At 41.6% G+C, this 24,791-nt stretch overlaps 1 protein-coding gene and 1 long non-coding RNA gene across 3 annotated transcripts in view; one reads left to right on the plus strand and one right to left on the minus strand.

Annotated features, from left to right (window-relative positions):
* AKT3 (AKT serine/threonine kinase 3) overlaps positions 1–11,994 on the minus strand; it is a 306,203-nt gene extending 294,209 nt beyond the window's left edge. For both annotated transcript variants that reach the window (XM_038542735.1, XM_038542732.1), the window contains exons 1-2: positions 11,940–11,994; positions 1,305–1,462 (exon numbers count right to left, since the gene is read on the minus strand). In XM_038542735.1, coding sequence (XP_038398663.1) covers positions 1,305–1,350 — 46 coding nt within the window. In that variant the 5' untranslated portion in view covers positions 1,351–1,462; positions 11,940–11,994. The remainder of the gene's footprint in view (positions 1–1,304; positions 1,463–11,939) is intronic.
* LOC111096694 lies at positions 589–4,290 on the plus strand. Its single transcript, XR_005362217.1, has 4 exons — positions 589–622; positions 1,192–1,292; positions 2,064–2,151; positions 4,201–4,290. It is a non-coding gene; the product is annotated as an uncharacterized LOC111096694 (long non-coding RNA).
* Positions 11,995–24,791: the final 12,797 nt, after the last annotated feature.

Here is a 24,791-nt window from a genome sequence, read left to right on the forward strand (position 1 = left end):
CCAACAATAAAGGAATATGCCTCAACAATAAAGGAACAAACTAATGATATACACAACATGGATGAAACCTTGAAGTATTATGCTATGTAAAAGTAACCAAACACAAAGGGCCATATGACTCCACTTATAAGAAATATTAGAAAAGGAAGATTCCAGTGGTAGTACATCAGTAGGCTATCAGGGTTGAGGAAAGAAGATATAGGGGAAAGGGCACTTTGGGGGTGATGGACATGTTTGAAGTCATAACCAAGGTGCTTGTTACACTACCATATAAACGTAGCAAAATTCATCAAAATGTACACTTAAGATTGGTGTATTTTGTTATGGAAATTATAACTCCATAAGGATAATTTTTTTAAAACTCAGTCATACATAATCCCATTTAACTACTGACGACAGCTTTTCAAGCATAGGAATTAATTACAGATCCATAAGGGACATTGAAATCGCTATTTAAAAGGCAACTTTTAATCAGAAAATAGACACAGTACACAGGAACTTAAAAGTCCTGAGAATGAAATAGTCCTCGTTCTACTCAATTTGGCCACGTGGATAAACACTAGTTGCCTGGCAACCAGTCTACATCCAGATTTCTTAATAAACACATTGACCACATTAGCAGGTAATCTCAAAGAGGATAAACTAAGCTTTACGTTGAAGAGTTCTTCAGTGTTAAAAACGAATAATAACACATATGAATTATTTATCTAAAGTAGCAGTGAACAAGAAATACTAAAACTAGATCATGAAAAATAAAAATATGAGATGAAACATAAACACACACACAACACGAAAGCCCTTTCTTCTTTTGGTCTTTCACTTTAGGACTTTCCTTAGCTAACTTACAGGACTGCCAAAGCCATGAGTTTGTGGGTGAACTCTTTCCCCTTTAAGCCTGTAAGCCCCTCCCCTGCTACCACCCAAATTGGCTTAATATAAATGTACATGTCTTTAAATGCATACAAGTCAGACACTTTTTAGATACTAAATCACCCAAAAGACACCTCTGTGGATGGCTCGAAAACACAAAACACGAACCTTCCACAACATGCAGCACCCAACATACCAGAAGGCCAAGTTTTCGTTAATGCTGATGATAAATGATCAAAATCAAGAATTACAAAGAATCCCTAAATAACAAGCAAATCCTAACACATATGTTAAATATCATTTCTCTTTTACTGGACATAGTATGTCTGTTGACCTGGTGAACAGCTTCAGAACAATTATCAACTCCTAGGACACCGCTAACTGTTAGCACACTTACCAAGCATACAACTTTTTTGGCTTTGGTGAGTACTTACCCCTCTTCTGAACCCAGCCTTCTTTCACAACGGTAACATCGCTCATGATGGCTCCCCTCTGAGCCCCCAACTTGGAGAAATGCTACTTTGTGGTATCAGCTTTGGGGTTTGGATTCTCTGCTGCTGCTGCCCTTCCCACTCTCTAGTGATGACTCAGCCTGGAAGGAAGTATTGAAGAAAGAATTTCTTTTTTTTCCATTCTTGCAACTCACATAGCAATAACAAACAACTAATTCTTTGTAAATGTCTTCAACTGGCCTGACCTCACATAAAACTCTACCTCCTCAAACTGGGGAACTTATTTATTCAATGGTTCGTTCTATAATGAAAGCACTTCCCTGGTCTTGTGACAGATTTCAAGTGATAGTGAAACTTTTAACCTAAGAGGTTGTAACAAAAAATGTCTTAAAGAAAACCAATGTCACATACAAATAATACAGAAAATCTGTTTGGTGCTATGTGTTTGAGGTGAAAAGGGAAGAAAATGAAAGTTAAGTGAACTAAAAGTACATTATCACGTATGTCTAGTTTCAAAATCTCTGTGGATTTAGGAATATTTATGGCAAAGCAACTGTGAATGTTTTTAATAGCTGTATTTTATGTATAACACAATGTGCTAAGAAACCAACACTTATGTATACTTACTCTGCCTTACTCCAAGAAATATTTTAGACAATAGATGAATTAGAGTACAACAAATTTTCAGATTACAATAAACATTATAAATGACATAAAATTGATTACTTTTTTAAAATACAGGAATTGAAACAAAGGGAATATGAAAGTGGAAAAAATATGAAGTCTCCAAGATGTGTCAAGAACAAGTGCTTACATCTATTATCCTCAGGTAATCCTCACAATAAACCTATGAGAGTACCATTAACTTCATTTCAGAGATGAGTAAATTGAGGTTCACAGAGATTAAGCAGCTTGCCTGGGTTCAACACAACTACTGAATGATGGAGCCCAGATCTGAAAAAGGCTCTCTGACTCCAGAGCCTGCAGTCCTAACTCTAAAACTAGACTGCCTTCAGATAAAGATTAAAAAAAAAAAAAAAAAAAGCCAGAGTAAAAGTCTACATATTTGTAAAAGTGGGGCCACAAATTTAGCAGGAAAGCTTTCAGGAAGCAATGCAAATAAGAAAACACAATGGGTCTCGGTATTTACAGCATTCCATAAATATTAAAAAAAAAGTTGCTGCTTCAGAAGGAATCCATTTTTTCTAGAATAAAAATCTAAAATTTATCCCATGGGTCTTTGTAAGATACCTTGTAGTGTAACAGACAAAGTCCTCAAAAATGTCCTTATATATACAGTAATGAGTTTTATAGGGCTATTTCTCATTGTCCCTCTCAACCTAAAAAGGAAAAATGCCAAGATAAAACAGAGTTAAAAATATTTCCACAGAAAGGGACCAAAACATGTGGTCCAGGGTACACTGGCATTATGTGGTCCAAAAACACAGGCAAAGAGTTTAGATAACCAGAAGAATGGATGGAGGGACTGTAGAATTATACTGTTTTCTCAGATCGGGTTTTGACAAATAGTCCATAGTGGCAAGTTCAAGGTCAGACTTCTGAGCGACTATCAAACTAAATTATGGCTCATTTTCCAATGCAAATTAAGTAGAAAGCCTAATTCACTTAGCAGTGAGGAATCAGGACTAACACTCTTAAGAAAGCCTGACAAAGTCTGTGTGGTTGAATAGCAAACTAGCCCCATATGTGCCCTTGGCACTTACAGGTAAGGCCAAGACTATCCACAGAATCACTGGTGTCTGCTAGTGCAGAGAGTCTAAAGGGATATTAAAACCTGGGTCTATTTTCCCAAAATATGTTTGAAAGAATTCCAAGAAAAATTCCAGAAAAATAAGAGAAAAATGATGAAAAAAGAAAAAAAATTCTTTGGTCAAATAGTTCAGGAAAATTCCACAAACCATATCTTTCTCTTAGAACAACACAATTAACATATTAAAGATATAAGATGTGTATAACCTCATGTAACTCAGCAAATCCTAAGCTTACTGAACCCACAGGGCTCTTTTTTTTTTTTTTTAGTCATATGTACTGATATCTAGGGGAACATGCTTTGAAAAATGGCCACATAATTCAAGACAAGATTTATTACACCGTTAAAAAAGAGCAAGAAACCTTCAGTAAAGAATCAAAACATCATTTTAGCTTGATTTAGGTAACTTTCTGAAAACTGGCTACATACAGAACGAGGTAACTAAAAAGGTTATCTCCTTACACCACATAATTATAAAGACATTAAATATAGGGAGCCCGAGTGCAAACTGATGACTTTAGAAGGCCTCTTTGGTAGCACCTGTAGCAAAGAGCCTCATCTCATTCAAGCCATTCTTGGTTTGACTATAAAATTACATTATCTGGGTAAAAAAAAAAATTCCTATCTTAATATTCTTGGTATTGGAAATGGAAGAGATCAGGGGCCAACATTTATTAATAACCAAAAAACAATACAAATTCAAGAAACATAGATAAAACATATCCCTTTCTATTAAAATAATCTGCATCACAACACATGTTCTAAAGAACACTAAAAAAATACTTTCAAAATTTATTCCATTGTTTTAAGCTGACATTTCATTGCTGGGATCTCAAAGCAGGTAAGGACCTTCATTTTACAGTTGAGGAAACAAGAGTCCAGATAGATGAAGAGACTTGCCCAAGGTCACACAGCTGCTTTCTGAGGAAACCAAGACCAGACAACCAGGCACATGTTCTTTCCACTAGCACTACCCCTTCACTACAAAACAAAACAGTGAAATATGCAGATCAACACAAATCAATGAATTTTCTTTTAAAATGGAACTGTTTGGGGGTGCCTGGGTGGTGCAGTCCATTTAGCATCTGACTCTTGGTTTCTGCTCAGGTCGCCATCTCGGTGTGCACGGAGCCGGCTTCAGATTCATTCTCTCCCCTGCCCCCACTCCTGCCATTCCCCCCCTCAAATAAATAAGCCTTAAAAAAAATAAAGAAAACGAAACTTTAAAAAAACTTTTTAGATAAAAATGTTTATCTGGTACTTATATATTTAGATTAGACTGCTAAACGGATGTTAAATCAACAGGACAAAATTTACAATCATCATCAGGACCACTAAAGCCACTCATTATAGAAATGGCTTTATCCACTTGCATCTTAAGATGTTACCAAATTCTACACATAATATCCAGCTTTAAAGTTGCTCCTGGGACTCTCAGCTAAAATGATATTCTTTGAAAATAGCTTAAAAGACATTTAAAAGTATACTACTCCAGAATTATGACCAATAGACTAGAAATAAATGCTATCTTGTGTGTATAAACTGACTCTTAAGCAATGCACCATATTCTTTGGTTTAATTTCCCTATAGTGGCAAACCTCTTGCACTAAGTCATCTATGCTCTCCCACTCAGTGTTCCATGTTGCTAAAAACACTAATCTGCAAAATGATGAGCTGGACATGAACTTCACCTCCTCCTACAGTCCCAACTTCTTCAGAAGTATGTTTCTATCCAATGAGCTAATAGGCAAAAATTTGGTTTCTTTTTCTTTTAAGCCTATTGCATTAAATATTTCATTGCTGAATAATCTAATTTTGTCTATTCTTAAAAAAAATGTCATACAAAATTCTTGGCAGATTCAATTTAGAATTTAAACAAAGCAGTTACACTAAAGGTACTTTCATTCAAAACTATTTGAGAATTTGATAACAGCATTTGAATATCACTTCACGATTTACAAAACATTTTCACATCTTGTACCTCATTCAATAGCATTACTATTTAGTAAAGCAATTTGACAGTGCCTGGCACAGAAGATATACCCAACAAATACAGAGTAAATGAATGAGTGGATGAATGAAAGAGCGAAGATGTAGCTTTACATAACTAATGAAGGACAGACAAGACAAACCAATATTGTAAGTCAACAGAGAGAGCGGTATTAAGTCATCTTGAAGACAAACCTGAACTCAAATGTTACGAAAGCACCTACTCAGAAATAAATTATAATAAACATTCTTCCTTATTCATTAAAGTAGATTTACCATAGACCTGCACTAATTGTGAGGACTACTAGCACACATTAAAATTATCTTCCTTTTCTCTGCGTTTAATACTTTTTGTTGAGATGAGGTCAAGTTTCAAGTCCCAAACAATTAAGCATCAACGATGCTCAAAGTTATCTATTGTGGAAGGAAAAAAGAGAAAGAATGGCATATTTTCTTAATGATATTTATAAAAATTTTTTAAAGATGTTTGTTTACTTATGGCAACAAACCACTCAGTTCTAAGCACTAAAGTTCTTCAAACATCTTTCTAAAATATCACTCAAGAAACATGTAATGTACATATGTAGTCAGTAAAAAAGTACTGATTGCCTACTCTGTGAGAAGGACCACACTGAGTATATAGAGAGGCAAGCAAAACAAACTTTTTAAAAAAATCTTTTCCATGTAATAATTTGTTATCAAAGTGCTTTTATGTTATTTGCAAATCTGACTAAAAACAAATCTGTACAGTAGCTACTGCAGCTACAATTCTGAACCTAGGAAACCTGTGACCAACCAAAAATGATATTATTTCTTCGCTGTTACCATAACCAGATAGTGACAAGTAACAAGAATGACTGCCTACAATCCATGTCTTCTATCAGTTTGGTATGCTTTCTACCAAATAACCCAATATGAACTCTCAGATGTATAATAACATTTGTGAATCACTTAAAACACTTTTTTTGTATCGAAATATTTTTCAAAAGTCCAGTAAACACAATGTTTTCAAATAAATTAAAAATCAAATATAACCGTGGCATCATAAAGGAAATTATACCAACAGAAGACTAGAAGGTTGACAAAGTTGAAAGGCACACCAGCAATTTTCTTTTTTACAACCTAGAACAAGATTCACAGGTTGGCAATTTCCTACATGTTAATTCTTAAGTTTAAAGCCACTATACTATCTATAATAAAACTTGCTCTAAACTATATCCTTCGCTATAATTAATGCTATATAGAGTATACTTGCCCTGCACCACAATTTTTTACATTCTTTAGATATGCCTAGTCCAATTAAATTCATAAAGGACAACTAATGTGCAAAGACAATAGAATCTTGCTTCTTTGAAAGACAAATGACTATCAAGGGTAACCAAAATACAATTCTATGGTATCTCCCAATTTCATGAAATAAGTGAAACTAACATATGCCATAATAAATACATAAGGTTATATAAAAATTTTTAAAGGGTTTGAGGGAAAGGAAAAATACTGAAATGAAACGGAAATTCAAGGCAGCTTGCTCTGTACTTCAAATAACCCTCAGCCAGCCTGTCCTTCTTAAGAGTTGTTATCCTGTTCATAAACTTGTCCTATGGGAAAGTGAGCCAAACAAACGATATATTTTGGATCCTCTCTTCAGAGTACAATAACAGATTCTGTGGACTTTCTTAAAACTAATAGATATCTTCACTGTTCCACCCTATAGGAAAATATTTGAATAGGCACATAAGCAAGATTTCCAACTTTCAAGCAAAATTTCAGTCCTTTCAAACTGCCAACTCTCAAAAATCAACTTTGCAAACTTTTATGTATGTATACAAAAACGGAGAGTATTTCCCCCTTCTCCCTACCTCAGTTTATGACATCTAAATGCCATTTCAACCAACACATCCATTATCAACCAAATTAAAAAAAACAACTTGTGCTGCGTGCTATATTTAATATTCTAATTTGAAACAACTAGGAAAATGCCTATTGGATTCCCGTTTCACCGAAAGCCCTGAACAAGCTACAGACAAACAATCCCCTACATTTCTCATATGAAGTGTGGCTTGTCTCTGTCTCTATGTGAAGGCACCTGTAATGTAACAGGAACAGGTTGAAGGTTGCCACTCAAAGAATTTTGGTTACACAGCTCGCCATATTCTTCCAACACACATTTAAAATCCTTCTATAATCTGCCTTGGGGACCTCCTCGACAATAAAATGAAACAAAATCTGCACATATACACAAAATACAATTGGTATAAGATCCATTAAGTGTCGGGAATTGGCTTGATGGATTTTTACCCCGGGGTTAAACCGAGAGTTAACCCACAGGTATGATATCCTATAACAAAGCTTATTTACCACAATAGTTCATCAGAAAGAGCACTGGGCAGGCCCAGAAACTGGGGTCCCTGTTCCCAACTCTGCCCCACTGGAGTGATGCTACTTAAGGGCCTTTAATTCTCTGTGCTTCAATCTTCTCAGCCATAGAAATTAAAGTGTAGCACTAGACAAACTTAAATAGCTTCACAGCTCTTCCAGAGCTAATATTTAGGATTCTTCAAGTTCAAATCTACCACGGGTCTACTTCACTTATAGATGGCATTTCAGGGGACACTATCATGATTATACAATTCCTGTCCTCAGAAGTTTAGTATGTGGTTTGGAAGATAAAACATCCAAACATCAATTCCACTAACACAAAACCTGGACTGAACTCCAATACTGGCAAAACAGCATCCTCCTCCCCTTCCCATCCCCCAGACTCACGAACAGAGTCAGAGGCTTTCTTAGTTAATATAGGAGAGAAAATTTCTCACTTGAAAGTCTTCTAGGGATTTCTTCTGGTAAATCATTTGGCCTTTCCCTCTGAACATCAGCAAAATAGACCCATTTACAAAAAGTGAAATCACTGCAGTTGGTGATAAATATAAAGAGAGTACTGAAAAGCCAATCTCCAGGTCAAGAAACATACATTAATTTGTCTATCAACTACCATTTGAAGGCTACCTGGCAAAAGAAACGCGTCTACATCTAAACACCAAAAGGCTATATACCGTTACAATAACATATGTAAACATCTGAGGCATTTAACCTGGCCTCTGAAACAACTGAAATGAAAAAAGAATGTTATGGATCTGTCGATATATAATTGTTTTTACCATATTAATGTGATTTCTGTGGAAATTATTGCACTACATTACCAAAACTGGTATGTCACTGGGAAATCTAATGGTAGGTACCAGCAACATAGGAGAAATGCTAAGGAAAAAAGTGTTTCAGAACAAGGAAAGTGGGACACCCGCGTGGCTCAGGGGTTGAGCATCTGCCTTCGGCTCAGGTCGTGATCCCGGGGTCCTGGGTTCAAGTTCCGCATCAGGCTCCCCGAGCCTGCTTCACCCTCTGCCTAGGTCTCTGCCTCTCTCTGTATATCTCTCATGAATAAATTTTTTTTAAATCTTTAAAAAAAGAACAAGGAAAGTTCTACAGAAATGGGAGTTTATAATTCTGCATTAATAAGTGTCTTCTCTTGTGAAAACCACCTCAAAAGTAGCAGGGGCTGTTGTGAAGATTAAACCAATTGACACACGTTAAACACACACAACAGTGCCTGGCACATGGCAAGTGCTCATCAGGCCCTGGCTGGCACTGACTCTAAAGCTGACCTAGTGCTGCCATAAGTGAAAGACCATAATAAAATTGTCTGTCAGTTAACATCAGAAGATTCAGGGCTATCCTTTCCAGGTGACTACATAAGAGTATATGCTGTATAAAACCAGGATTCAGAATACCAATGCACACTCCTGAAACCTGGAGTTAAAAACAGGGCAACTCCAAATGATTTAAATATTCTAACACAAATCTACAAAAATTCATTATGTGCAAATTTATGTCAAGAAAATAAAAAATGCAAGTCAAATTATAAAATGATTTGGTCAAAACAAATTAAATGGTTTCTTTTTCTGCCTTGTCTTTTACGGTATTCAAATATAAATTATTGTAAATTAAGTATCTTTTAATGCTTAAAACGTAATCACACTATTAAGACAAGATTCTATCAAATCATGCTAAAAATGCAATTAACACGAGTTAACAATAATTGCGTTATCTTCCCAAGGATGAATTCTTTGAACTAAAAAGCGTAACAACAAAAAAAAGTGTAGCTATCTTTTCACAAAAATATGCAAAGTTCATCAAGTAAACTCTAAACTTCCACAATATCAATTTGTAAAACAGGTTCCTCTTTTTCAAGAAACCCAAATTGTTGGAAATTTCCATTGAATTTTTAAGAAATAAAATCTCTTATATGTTTAAATCAAAAGCCAGAGTTTAAAGAATCTTAAATCCCTACTTTGCACAAAAATCTATTATGCTAAGTACATCTGTCCTATGATATGTCTAACCAGAACATATTTAGATTTGCCATGATTCTGAAAACAAATTCTCATATCTAACAGTAGTAATCTTGTGAATGAAATGTAAATAAGAAAAGTTTTTTAATCAAACTAGCTCCTGGCACACAGTTCACACTCTAATACCTGCTGGAATGAATGAAATCTTATTTAAAATATTTTTACAGCTATAAAATTACATAAACTGAAAGTCCAAAGCTGAACCCCCTTAAGTACCTTTACATACACAACTTAGAGTTGTCAAACTAAAAATTAATTTTAAGTTGGAAAACTCACTAAAGTAATCATTACAGAAGTAATCATTACAGAAAGACTAAGTATAGAGGACAAAATGAATAGAAATAACAGTTTCCTAAGTTTTTTGGTAGAAATACTTTGGACTAGGTATTTTTTTAATTCTGTAGGAAAACCTACTACTGAAAACACATACCGCAAACATACAACAGAACGCTACAGCTGTACATTCATCTAAATTCCAGTGCTGTCTCATTCATGTGATATATGCACTCCCTCACTTTAAAATTAGAAGCTCAAGCCAATCAAAGATATTGGGGTCAGCCCTAGTGAGACAAACAAGAAGCAGATCTTCAAATACAACCTCCTCGGTAAACTTTCAAAATCAAGATTGTGTGTTGGCAAAAGAAAAAAAAAAATAAAAAAAAACCAACAGTCCCTATATATATACTCCAAATTATTATGCATTCACCTTAAAAAGCTAATAGTTTACTAAAAACTAGACTTCGTGATAAAAAAAAAAAAAACACGTTCACGTTTTACACAACCACTTCCTGGATGTGTGTATTGGTTTTGGACCACCACCTCCTGGAATATTCATATTCATTTATACATATTTTGCAAGGATATTTAAGTTCTGAAAACAAACTTTCCTAAACCATGTTTATTGGACTCATCTAGCTTTGGCTTTTTCAACTATTTCCTAACAACGTATAACCTAATTTAATGAGCTTCCACCAAAAACCAAACCCCAGGGGTTGACTAGTAATTTACAGCCTACTAAAAGATATAAAATGACCATGCCTTTACAAATATGGAACATATGTCTAACTTGATGATTTGAAGCAGTTGGCAAGGTATTATTAACTGCAAGAAGTCATCATCTCACATGTTTTTGCTACAAGATGAACTAGAAAAGTGTGAACATTTTCTTAATGGTACTACTTAATACAGATACATAGGTTTCGCTGCGAATTTCTACTTGAAAACGTAATCAATTACAAACTACTGGGCTCTCGACCAATTACCACACTGGTGAAATGGGTTGGTTTTATTTTCACAACGTTCTCTTGGTGCAAGAAATGGGAGCATCCTACCCTTGGCTTATGGGTAAGCCTTTCCCCCCTGCTTTCAGAAAATATACAGTAAATACCGGTTTTGAAACCCTGGCCCCAAAGAGACTCAATTCAGCCTAAGTGAAGATCCCCGGGTAATCCCAAACAAGGAATGACCCCGCCTGGAAGTCAGGGTGTACACGGCGACCAGCTAGGCTTCAACTTTGGGCTCTTAGGGCCCAGCAAGCATCATGGCTGATGCAGACCGATGCGCAGGAGGAGGAGGAGGAGGTGGACGAGGAAGAGGCTGGTTTGTTTACTTGCAGCCTGAGCCGCCGCCGCGCCAGCAGCGACAGCATCACTGGATCCGCCAAACCCAGCATCTTCCGCACATTTCTATTCTTAGCACACAACTCCCAAGCGGATTAAAACCCCACTACTATTAAAAACACAGACGAGCACGTTACCCACCTCCCACACACACACACACACACACACACACACCGCCCCCCCCCCCCCCCAGGGCCGTCTTTTCCTGCGCGCCGGCAGCAGGGGAGGGTGGGGAGGAAGGAGACCCCGGGGGACGCCGGAGCATCCTCGCCTGCACCCCACCCCGCGCGCGCAGACAGCCCCCGCGCCGGGCCGCGCGGCAGACGGCCCCCTCCCCCCAACCCAAACACGCCGGCACCGGCCGTCCCCGCGTTATATAAGCCCGCCGCCGCCCCCGCCGCCGCCGCCGCCCCCGCCCCGCCCCCGCCCGGCCGGGGCCCCCTCCCCACGCCGCGCCGCCCGGGCCGGCGGGGAGCGGGCGCTGCGCAGCGGCTGGAGGCGCCAGGGCCGGGGCAGCGCAGACGCGGCCGGTACCGCTAGGCCGGGAACACCCTCCCCGGCCCCCCGCGCGCCGCCGCCCCCCAGCTTCCCCCGGAAAGTGAGGGGGTGCCGGTGTCAGCGGCGCCGGGCATCCCCCGGCCTCCCCACCCACACCCACACCCGAGCCTCCGGTGACCCAGCCCCCGCCCACGCCCCCGGCGCGGTGACAACCCAGACGCCCCCGCCTCCCCCCACACCACCCCCCCGCCCTAGGGAGGCCCGGGGCCGGGGGCCCGGAGGGAGAGGAGGCCCGGCGGGGAGGGGGCGAGCGGGGGGCGGTGGCTGTTACCTGCAAAGGCGGCGGCGGCGGCGGCGGCGGCGGCGGCGGCGGCGGCGGCGGCGGCGGCGGCGGCGGCGGCCCCGCAGCTGCTCGGGCGGCGGCGGAGGATGGAGCCGGGGGGGCGGGGGGAGGAGAGGGGGCGACTCGGGGGTCCCCCCTCCCTCCTCCTCCCCTCCTGTCCTCCCCCCACCCCGCAGAGCCTCTGGCCCCCCTGGAGCCCGGTGCGGCCGGCGGGAGGGCAGGCGAAGGCTGCAGGGGAGGGAGGAGGGAGCCGGCCGGGCCGGGCCGCGGAGCTGGAGCGGGAGGCGGCGGCGGCGGCGGCGGCGGCGGGAGGGGAGGGCGGAGGGAGGGAGGGAGGGCGGGCGGCGGCGGGGGGAGGAGGAGGCGGAGACTCTACATGGGAATCGGATATCGGCTACAAATTCAATTCATCACCAGAAAACACCGCTCGGGCGGGGGTCGGGTCACGCCGGCGAGGCGGCGGCGGGCGGAGGCTGCGGGGCCCGGGGCGCGCCCGGCGCGGGTCGGGGGCCCGCGGCCTCCTCTGGGGGGGAGGGGGCCGCGCCTCGCCCGGGGGACCCCGCCGCCGCCGCCGCCGCCTCCCCGCCCCCTCCTTCCTCCCTCCCGGGCCCCGCCGCCGATCGCTGCTCGTCGCCGCCGCCGCCGCCGCCGCCGCCGCCGCCGCCGCCGCCGCGGGGCTTGTTGTTGACTTTGAGGAAAACTCCTGACGTCAGGGGCTGGCTCTCGGCGACTGGCGGGAGCGGCTTCCCCGCGTCCCCGGCCCTGCCGCCGCCTCGGCTCCCCTCCCTGCCGCGCCCTCGTCCGCAGGCTTCCCCGCGCCCCCCAACCCGCGGCGCCCCGCGCCCCCTCTCCTCTCGCGAGAACATCCCCCCCAGCCCGCCGGAGCCGGCAGCGGGGGCAGGCGCTCCCGGGCGGGAAGTTCTGGCGGTGCCCGCGCCCTCGTGGCCCGCGGCGGCCCCCCGAGGCCCGGCGGCGCCCCCGGGGAGGTGGGCGGGCCGCGCCCCCCGGGCCCCCGCGCCCCCCGCGCCCCCGCGACCCCGCGCCCCCCGGGCTCGGCCCCGAGCGCGGAGCCTCCTCGGCTGTCGGCGGAGACCTGGCCGCGCGGCCCGAGCACGCCTCTCCGGGGAGCCGCGGCCGCGCGGGACCGGCGGGACTCTTCGCACGACACCCTTCTTAGGGAGAGTAGTTTGCGTGGACTTGGGGGAAGCCATGATGTGCTGCATTCACTACGAAGGAGATAGCCATCTCTTTCCTTTGAAGTTCACGGCTCCCGAGACTGTGCAGTGGAGACACGGCTTGTGCAAAAGGCCATGCTCTCCTGTCCATCGCGGTCCGTAAAGTTATGAAAGAAGTTGTTGGGTTTGTTTTGGGGGTTTTTCTGTTTTGTTTTGTTTTTTGATGTTGTTGTTGTTGACACCGTGTTGTGTCGCTTCTGGAACTTTGCAAAGACCTGTATTGTCTCACCACGTGGCTGTCGCTGTTGGGGTACCTGCTATTGCTCCCAACGCCAGGTTCCTGGTGGTGCCCCTGGCTCCCTTCCGCAGAATTCCTCCCGCACGAGCGCGCTCCCCCGCTTCCCCGCGGCCTGCCTACCTGTGACAGCGGCCGAGCTCTCCTCCTGTGGGTGCACCACAGCATGAAACCTAAGAGGAAAAAGGGGGAGGAACGGGGGCTAAGTCCATTTTCCCCACTGGTCGGGGACGATGCCACAACAAAATCTGCCTTCTTTAAGATACACAAGTCTCCCTGGTGGAAAAGTCCTCAATTGCTGCTTTTCCTCTTTCCCCATAGTTCCCAACACATCAAGAACTGATTAGTGAACATAGACTTGTTTCCTGATACACTGTATCGGTGTATAACGTACACAGTTTATTCCCATAATCATCAGACCTCTAACAGTCCCTATTGGCAAAGCCATTCGGTTACAGATTTCTTGCTGTAAAACACAGTAATGGGTCACATTTTTATTCGATAATAATCCACTCCACTTATCTTTAAGAAAAGAGCGCCTATGACACCAGAGCTTAAAAGTGTCTCCAAAGCTCTTGTAAAATATTCGACTCCGATAGGTGTGGTGTTCTGAATTACTAGAATCTCTTATTAATTTTAATTTTCATTTGTTTCCAATTTGAACATCAACATCTTTGGGAGAACCAAATCTGTCCTATAAGCCATACTGCCCCAAAATATTTCTCCTGGTCTCACCATATTATATTATATATCTTTGCTGATTAAATCCTAAAATTAAGTATTATATAAACTACAGTGGATTATATACTCCGAGCTTCATGTATTTGAAAAATGATAAACTTTCTACTTTGCTGTTCTATAGTAGTTTCATAAATCTCTATAATAAAAGCATGGCAGCTTTTATTACAGAATTATTATTATTTATTATGGAACTACTATTTATTTAAATAGCATTATTCTTTCCCTTAGACCATGCTATCATGAATTTGGCAGAATCTGACCATTATGGCATAATGGTACTCCATTCGGAGCATATGCTAGATTTCTCCTCTTCATTGTCAACGCATCACAGTCACACAGGGAGCAGAGCACGTTTAGCCATGAGAATGTCCCTCCTAAACTTCAGGGAGAAAGCCCTCATTCTTTCTTAAGCCGGATATTCTTGGCTAACATCTCTCAGTTGTAGTAATTTATGCATCTTAAGAAAACTCTTCACTCTTCTTGACTACCAATGACTAAATTAGATACTGAGAGCTATTTCTAAGTTCTTCTACCATTTAGGGGGAGTTACTTAAACTGGAAGGTACATTTAAAATTTCAGGACAGGGCAACCCGGGTGGCTCAGGGGTATAGCGCCGCCTTCAGCCTGGGGTGTGATCCTGGGGATCCAGGATCGAGTCCCGCATGGGGCTCCCACCTGCATGGATTCTGCTTTTCCCTCTGCCTATGTCTCTGCTTCTCTCTCTCTCCTATCTCTCTCTCTCTCTCATGAATAAATAAATAAATAAAATCTTTAAAAATAATAAAATGAAATTTCAGGACAGTGCCACTTCTCTGCCTTAATAAAAAGTTTATCTTGTCTCTGGTGTCTAGGACAGGACATGGCACAAAGCATACACAGAGTGTTTGTTGAATAAATTAATGAATGAACAAATGAAAAAAATCTGTACCCTGTGTACAGTTTATACAATACTTTCCTCTTGAGATGGCTTATTGGCAAGATCATAAATGCACTTTGGAGACTTGCAGGCCTGAGTTCAAATCCTCTCTCAGCAGAATTTATATGTCAGGCAAGTTGCTTAACTTTTCTAAGCCTTAATTTCCTCCTTTGTGAACTGACAGTTACAACTACTCAACGGCTTATTATGAGAATTAAATGTAGTGAAATATTAGACAGTATCTAAAACGTAGTAAGTGCACACCAAGCTGAAATTCCTTTATCCTAAATGTGAATGTATTCATTAACATAACACTAGCTGCTACGATAAATCAACACAAAAATCTATCCATGCACACAATAACAGAGGTGTAGCTCTCATCCATGTAAAGTCCTGAATACAGGGAAGGTTCCTCCAAACATTTAGTCTTATAAATATTTAGGGCCCATGTTTCTTCCGTGTCAGAGCTCTGACACGTTCAGAGCATAACTGTGACATCAAGCAGGCAGAAAAGAGGAAAGCATGGAGATCTCTCAGGTAAGGTTTCCGCACCTCACTTCCACTCACGTTCCATTGGCCAGAATTCTCCTCCAGATCCACCTAAGTGCAAGGCAGGCCATGAAATGGAGTCTAGCCCCAAAAAGGAAAAAAAAAAAAAATTAGTTTTGATGAACAGCCAGGGAGACTCTGTCACAGTTGGTTTCTGAAATAACCACATTAAGGCCATTTTCAAAAGACCAGAAGAGTAAGTAGCAGAAGGGTCGATTGCAATAATTATTAGTACAAATTGTCTTTTTTGAGGATGTCTTTTTTAAGGTATAGGTCAAATGTCTGTGTTAGTAACACATGAGAATACCTGAAGACAGATATGCCACCAATCTGATGCCACCAATCTGGGATGCTTAAAGCCCTCTGGAAACCTCCCTCTTATTTCGTCATCAAATTTTCTCTCCCAGCTATGTTACTTCGTTTGCATGAACATTATTTTTCCATTCATATTGTCCTTCTTTGTCTTGGACAACTAAGTCTGATAGCAAGCAAAGCAGTCTCTGGACATTATATGCAGTCTTTCAGGACACTTGAGTCACAGAAATTACTGTCCACAGTTATATAATTGCTCAGAGCTAGAATTCATGATCTAATTCCAAAGCAACCAGCATACATAATTATTATTCCTGGCTGTGCAGGAGAATCAAGGTAAGCAATAAAATTAACACATTCATATTATATTCCCAGAACATCATTTGAGGACATAATTTTTAACTTCGCAAGATGGTGTATGCATTTAGGTGTTTCAGAACCTGCTCTGTGGGGACTGAACTTCTCAACAGGACAACTTGCAGTAAAGTCATGACAATGATTTTCCAACCGTCCCCTGGATAATTACCCCAACCCTTCTTCAGTTGTCTCAGATAAGTACAGTACATGAAGGTCAGATAGATTTTTTTTTTAATAGCATACGACTGCCTTGAGTTTTCTTTGATGTCTGTGATTGCCAAAGAGGAGTTGCCTTGCTTTGTTTTATATCAAAGTATAAACAATCTAGAAAATGATGGTCTTTGCAATAAAGGATTGGTATCCAAAATATATAAAGAACTGATGCAACTCAACACCCAGAAAATAAATAATCCAATTTAAAAAAGGGGAGAAGACTTGAACAGATATTTCTCCAAAGACGACATCCAGATGATCAACAGACACCTGAGAAGATGCTCAACATCACTAACTGTCAAGGAAATGCATAACAAAACTACAATGAGATACCACCTCACAGCTGTCAGAAAGGCTAAAATTAACAACACAATACACAACAGGTATTGGTGAGGATGAGGAGAAAGGAACACTGTTGGTAGGAAGGCAAGCTGGTGCAGCCATTGTAGAAAACAGTATAAAGGTTTCTCAAAAATTTAAAACTAGAACTACCCTACAATCCAGTAATCACACTACTGTATTTTTTGGTATTTCCCAAAAAAATACAAAAACACTAATGCAAAGGGATACATGCACCCCTATGTTTATACAGCAGTGTATGCAATGGCCAAGATATGGAAACAGCCTAAGTGTCCAACAATTAATGAATGCATAAAGATATGGTATGTGTGTATATATATATATATGAATATTTTGCAGCCATAAAAAAGAATGAAATCTTGCCATTTGCAATGGCATGGATGGAGCTAAAGAATATAATGCTAAGGGAAATAAGTCAGTCAGAGAAAGACAAATACCATATGATTTCACTCATACACGCAATTTAAGAAACAAGACAAAGGGCAAAGGAAAAAAAGAAATAGACTCTTAACTATAGAGAACAAACTGACAGGAGGTGAGAGGGGGATAGCTGAGATAGGTGATGGGGATTAAGAGTACACATAACCATGAGGAGCAATGAGTAATGTAGAGAATGTTGAATTACTCTATTGCACACCTGAAACTAACGTGACACTGTATATTAACTCTACTGGAATTAAAATTATAAACTTAATTTTTTTTTTAATTTTTTTTTTAATTTATTTATGATAGTCACAGAGAGAGAAAGAGGGAGAGGCAGAGACATAGGCAGAGGGAGAAGCAGGCTCCATGCACCAAGAGCCCGATGTGGGATTCGATCCCGGGTCTCCAGGATCGCGCCCTGGGCCAAAGGCAGGCGCCAAACCGCTGCGCCACCCAGGGATCCCTATATAAACTTAATTTTTAAAAAATATGATAGACTTTGGAATGGACTTTGGTGTCTAGTGTAACCTTCTTGACTTCATCTTGCTCCACTGAAAGTGCTCCTGTGGGAGTACCAGAATGATTCAGTCAGTTGAGCATCCAACTCTTGATTTTAGCTCATGTTTTTATTTTTTTAACTCCTATTTTTTTATTTTTAAATAATATACAAAGTATTTTTTTCAAGACTCACATGGGGTATGATCTCCTTATTCAAGCTGAGTGCCTGCACCTCCCTCCAGCAGACCAACTGTTAGGCAAGTGTGGGGCACTTATTGTACATCTTGCTTTTTATGGAAGATTCTGAAGTCACTGAATGGTGCATCTCTGCTCAGTACTCTCAGGGCACTTCTCATACATTTTCTGTTCCTTTTCCATGTTGATAGAAGTGCAGGGTCTGCTTGGGATTCTCTACCTCTCCCTCTCCCGCTGCCCCTCCCCCATTCTTACACACTCACACTTTCTCTCTCTCTCTCAAATAAATAAATAAATAAATAAATAAATAAATAAATAAAATATTGGAAAAAAAAGAAAAAGTGTTACTGTGAGCCTGGAGTATACAAGTCAGAGAATAATAATTTATAAACATGCCATGCTTGCCTATAGTAGGCCTCCTACTACCTCTCATCTTCTGAAAAGTTCCTCCCTTATAGCTGTCTTTTTCAAAATACCTGAGAAAACCCTTGAGCTGCATGATATCTACAAGTCTTATCTATGAGCCAAAGCTTCTTTAGATGATTCATAAGAAAAAAACTCATAAAGGCACACTCCCCACTTTTGTTACTCTTCCTGCACTTCCTCCTTAAAGTGAAAGATGGGTTATCGTAACCTCTTTTTCTTAAATCTCCAGAGTTTCTAAAAGCTTGTTTGCACATTTGCTTGTCCAGTTGTCTTCGCTGATAAAATGTTTTACACCCGAGATCAGGATAGTCCATGTTTGAACATTCACCTCAACTTAGTTCCATAAAGACTTGTTAACCCTATACAGATGAAGGTCTAGAGGCAGACACAAGTACAAACCAGCGCCTACTTTCAAGAGGTTCCATCTATTGGGAGACCAAATGTAAATAAGCAATGATACACCAAATACGTGTGACAACAGAAATATGTATAAAGGGATAAGAGAAGACACCATGGGAGCATTAAAAATTAATGAGAGGGGAATAAGTCTGGCAACCTAAAGAGAACTTAATGACATTTTAGCTGAGCTTTAAAATGAGGTCAAAAGTTGATGGGACAGCAGGAGACATTTCAGGCAGTGAAAGAAACACAAAGAAAACTAACATCAAGGACTCCAAGGGAAAAAATGGGTGCAGAAAAAGTTTTAGGAACATGAAAAAATTTGAGCTGGTTCTGAAGAATTATCATGAGAGGAAATATGAGTGTACATTTATGCAAGAGCAGTTGAGAAGGAGAAGAAGGAAGGCTCTTCAGAGAACTTATGATGCAGAGTCAGGAGGACCGAGTGACCAGATGGTGGGCAGGATGATGCCCAGAATTCTGTCCTCCTACTGCTCGCTGGGAGGAAGGATCGTGTGTGTGTGTGTGTGTGTGTGTGTGTGTGAGAGAGAGAGAGAGAGAGAGAAAGAGAGAGCATGCATACACAACTTGTTATCTAATTTGGGGAGGAGGGTTATCAAGAGGCAGGGTTATGAAGGAGAAAAGAGAGAATGAGCCATTTTGGACATATTAAAACTGATGGACACCTGTGAGACATTCAGGTAGATATAGTAATAAACACTGTTACTAATGTGATTGAGTACTTACCTGTACCAAGCCCTGTGCTATGCCCTCTATAAGAATTAACTGACTTAGTATCTGCAGCATTTGGGAATGTGAAAATATGGAGATTTAAAGACTTGGCCTGAAATTCTAGGTCTGAGCACAGGGTGAGTGACACCATGCAGCAGTGTGACACAAGAACTGAATCTTGAGACATACTCATACTTGAGGGTAGATGGAGAAAAAAAATAGCCAAATGAGTAAGTAGAAAAACAGGAGAGGCTATGAGAGCCAACGTAGGAAAGAGTCTCAGAAAGGAAGCTTTAGGGACTGCTGGATGGCTCAGTGGTTGAGCATCTGCCTTTGGCTCAGGTCGTGATCCTGGGGTCCTAGGATCGAGTCCTGCATCAGACTCCCCACAGGAAGCCTGCTTCTCCCTCTGCCTACGTCTCTGTATCTCTCTGTATCTCTCATGAGTAAATAAATAAATGTTAAAAAAAAAAAAAAAGGAGGCTGTATTATCCAGTGGAAATGATGTAGGGAAAGTCAAGTAAAGGAGAAAATCAAGTGAATACCTCCTGACTTTTACAACCGAGGAGTCACTGGTTAGCGTCGTGAAAGTGATCTCATCATAATGGGGATTGAAAGCTTCACCGAACTGAGTTCAAGAGAATTCAGCTGATTGAGGAGGAGGGGGTAGTGCAGTGGTGGGGATAGGAACAAATATTTAATGAGACCTACTACGGGCTCAGCTTTGTGCCGGCACTTTGCTGAAGTGTGGCAGGATGAGGTTTTGAAGTATTGACTGTTGCTTTCTGGTTTCCAATTCCCCTAGCTCTTTCCCACCATTTAGAGAGCCAGAAGATAATTGCCTCATGAAACATGACAGAGTAGATTGATAAGGAAAGGAGTCCTCTCCTGGCTTTTTAGTTTCAAAAGCCTGACCCTGGGCAGGGGGCAGGGGTGGAGGGTGGAAATGATTCTAGAACTTAAAACAGGTAGTTTGGGAGAATCTTGAGGCCAAGAACAAAGCTTCACACCACCACCACCACCATTGCTAAAACAGTCCTCCAGCTAGCTGGAGGAAGAGAGTACACAGATTGAGAGGTGGGTCTCTGGGGAAGCGCTGGCCCTGTACCCTGGCCCACAGGGTACAGCCTGAGTCGGAAAAATGAGTAAATAACCTGATGGCTTTCACAATTCCAAAACGAGGGAAGTTGTGTTTCTTTCCTTGTAAGAGACTAGGTGGAGGGAAGAAGAACCAGAGGGTGACTTGTCCCTGTGGTTAATGTGGGCATATGGAGAGCTTCCTGGGGTTCAGCATGACAAGAGCACCAACTGGATTCCCATGTGAGTAAGATTTCTGAGATTGCATGGGGCTCTAGGCAGACACCTGAGAGCCCCAAACTCAACTGTTATGAAGGATCATCATTGCAGTTCTAACACATCAGCAAATGACAGTGAAGAGACCAAGGGACAGCTCAGCAGTAACTCTGAAGGACCAAGACCAAGGGGCAATTGAGGTGATTGATATCTCAGAGGATGCCAGTGTGCGCACAACCAAGACCAAGAGCCCTTTCTCTCCATGACTTGGTACCACAGAAGCCATTCTTCCCACCACCTTCCCTCCAGAACTCTATCATGACCCCAGACAGAACGGAAGCTTCTAACCACCCAGCAAAATAGAGACTCCAAAAAGAAATAAAGTTGAGTTCTAGAAATTAAGTTATATTTCCTAAATACTTAAATTGGGGGAATTAAATTCATGCCTACCGTATTCTGACACTTCCTCCTCATTACAATAGCACAAATAGGTAATGTCCTTTCCACATTACAGACAATGAACTAGGTTCAGAGAGTTAAAGGAACTTTCTAGGCCAGCAAGCAAGGGACAAACCCCAGTTTGTCACCCCAAGGTTCTTCTTACCCCACAGCCAATGTTCTCCCCGCTAGACCACTTCGCTCTTGGAAAAAATTTGGCAGAGAAGAGGAGTGATAGCCAAAAGGGGATTTGGGGTGATGGAACTTTTTTTAAAGAACTAGAGAAATTAGACAATATAAATGGGAAATGGGAGGAAAAGCCAGTGAGAGGAGATATTGAAAATGAAGGAAAAAGATTATTTCTCAAGAAATGATTCTAGAGGGTGTGAAAAGAGAAGATATATAAAAGGATAAACCTTGAATGGAAGGTGGATGCTTCCCAGAGATAGGAGAGAACATGGAAAGGCTGGGCTTGGGTAGAAAAATCATAGATGGTTGGGAGAAATTTGGCAGCGCTGGAGTTCGGTGGCACGGAGGAGGAAAAGCAGGGTGGTGATACTTGGAGGGTGCATGCACGGTGAAGGCTAGACCATGGCTCCTCGTGTTCAGCACCTTGAATGTCAGATGGTATATGCCATGCGTTTGGTTGAATTCCTTCAACACTGCAGTAACTGGGAATTCAACCTGGGAGGAAACAAGCCAACATGCCTTGGGGAAATCCAAGGTTCTGTGAATGAACAGCTCTGTGGAGGGCAACAAACTCCTTCTTCCCAGCCCTCTTTTTCCCATGCAGTTTAAAGTTACACTCCTGACCTCTCTCACTCCTACACCCTTGTCCCCAGAGATTTATCTGATTGGGGAGTTTGGAAGGAAGTAACTGGGCACTTAGCCCATTCTGGGGTCTGTCTGGGAGACAAGTTGGCTCCCCCCATGCCAATAGAGACTTCTCTACCAGGCATGGCCTGTGGTTTTCTGGTCCTGGGATGAGGTGTTAGTGACCTCACCTGCATGCAGGCCTAAATTCACATTCTCCAACCCGACCTGTACCGGGCTATTTTCTGATCTGATGCCTATCTTTTGTATTCTGTCTCTCTGTTGGGATCCAAATTCACAGAAAGGAAAGGGGACAGTTGTTTTACTCTCTGAAAACGTCACCCTTGTGGCACTTTTGGAGGGGAGGAAAGAAAACACTATTTAGTGTTTGGGTGGCTTTGAGGGGGGCAAGAAATGGCCAGAGTGACAAGGAATGTGAAAAATAAACATGATGTGGAATATAAGATAAAGAAAAATATAGTGGTTGCAACGTTTGGAAAATATCCATGATCTCTACTCCTATATGCAAAGCAGTTCCCGCCTAAGAGAAGAGAATCACAAACAGAATCTACCCAGGCTCCCAGTCGTTAGATTTAAATCATTGTTCTTTTATTCTCCAGATTTTTGGCTTAATTCAAAAGATTCATAAAGAACCAAGAGTGTTTGGCTCTGTTACAGAGAACTGCATCAGCTTTTTGCTGAAATCAGTTTTACCATTAACTTAATTACATTTTATTACCAAAAGATAAGTATGCTAAATGGATCCATGTATCAAAACATCTATTATAGATTTGCTGAAGTGATGGTAAGGGTGACACTATTTTTATTAATGCCTATTTTTAAATTACTTTAATTTGACCTCATTTTACCCCAAATTACCCTCCAAATGAATTTTTCAGGCTTACTCCCAAGTTAAGGATGACTCTGAAACTTTGTCCACAGCCAGAAATTAGGCAAGATTTTGTTTTGAGAATAAAAAAGATTAAGGAACATTTATATTTTAGACAAGTTGAGTGTTTCAGGTATCATATTTTGCAGATTCCACATGTAATGTCATTCTATATCTGATGCTCATTTTTGTTATTCTATAAATGAACCAGGAAGAACAAGGTTACAAGAGCTAGAAAGCGTGTATTTGGCCCTTCTCATCTGATTGGGTCAATGTTAGGATTTCTAAGGTACCATTAAGTATTGATAAGATGAATCTATAAATCATTTGTTGCTTACCAGTTGTATCACTTTTCAATAATGATATTATCAGGGGTGCCTGGGTGGCTCAGCCAGTTGAGCACCCGACTCTTGGTTTCGGTTCAGGTCATGATCTCACAGGTTGTGAGATGGAGCCCCATGTGGGGCTCTGCAGTCATCAGGGAGTCTGCTTGAGGATTCTCTCCCTCTGCCCCCACCCCACTCACTAAATAAATAAATAAATCCTAAAAATATAATGGTATTATCAGTTTTCTCAAAGGCATTCTGATTTGCTAAAAGAACGAAAACAAGGCAAGTGTAATTATCCCACTGCTTATAATAAGATTACAAGGGGCAGGAACTGGGGGGAGAGGGGGAGATAAAGCCTTCAAGTTCTCATCTTACTGTAATCTTCCTAGCCCTCTATGAGATGAGGAATGTATGAGCTACCAGAATGACTCGGCTCTCAGAGGTGATGATGGGTTTGCTCTGAGCTATCGACACTCATACCTGGGCCTCTTGTGATCAATGACACACAATTTGGAGACGGCTGACTGGGGTTAATGGTGCAATCTGTGGCTTTGGAACAGAGTTCTTCTCTATGTGAAACTAATTGGCCCATATGGGGATTAAACTGGTAACAGTGTCCTCATTTGTCAACCCTTCTATTCAGTGTTTGCACTGGTTGCACTAGAGCACTGCCCTCAATTCAGCCAGTGTGTTTTCAAATCATAATATCATAACTTTAGAATGAAGAAGAGGTAATTTTTTAAATATACAGGCAATTTATCAACCCAAATCACTGTAAGGAAATCATTAAAAATGAAATAATAATTATCCTATTGCCAATTATTCTTCAGTGAATATTCCCAAGCTGTGGGAAACAGAAGAGGAGGCAAATCAGCTTCCCACTAGGAAGCTTATTCCATTGCAAATTCTAGAATTACTTTTGAAATTGTCAAGACATGCCTTCAGAGCACCCTCCTACCTGCCCAGTGACTGCTGAGAGTTACCACCCCAACAATCTCAGCTCTCCCAAACCATTGGGTTTCAAATGAACCTGACCTTCTTCCTCACTTTATTTTTCTTTGTTTTGATGTTCATTAGAAGGCTTTCTTTACTCCTAATCTCAGAGTATTTTTAAAATATATTTACCATTTACACAATTAATATCCTGACTTTGGAAAAACAGCCAACCAACCAATCCACAGTCTGCCACAAAAAAGAAGTCCAACCTTCTAAATAGACTTGAATTTGGACTTCAACTCAACTGAATACATACCTCAACAATACAGCATATTTAAAATCAAAGTTTCTTTATAAATTTTTCTTTCATTTTCATCTTGATTAATCTGATGACTTCCTCCAATTCAACTGATTTTTAACGAGTGCACATAAAAACAAGACCCAGGTTGTCAATTTAATGTGCTATGGCTGCACCTATATCATAGTAAAAAAGAAGAAGTCAAAGTCATAAAAAAAAAAACCCCGAGACTAACAGGGTACCAGGGGTGGG

Source organism: Canis lupus, chromosome 7 (assembly GCF_011100685.1).
Source record: "Canis lupus familiaris isolate Mischka breed German Shepherd chromosome 7, alternate assembly UU_Cfam_GSD_1.0, whole genome shotgun sequence".
In the NCBI taxonomy this organism is placed as follows: Eukaryota; Metazoa; Chordata; class Mammalia; order Carnivora; family Canidae; genus Canis; species Canis lupus.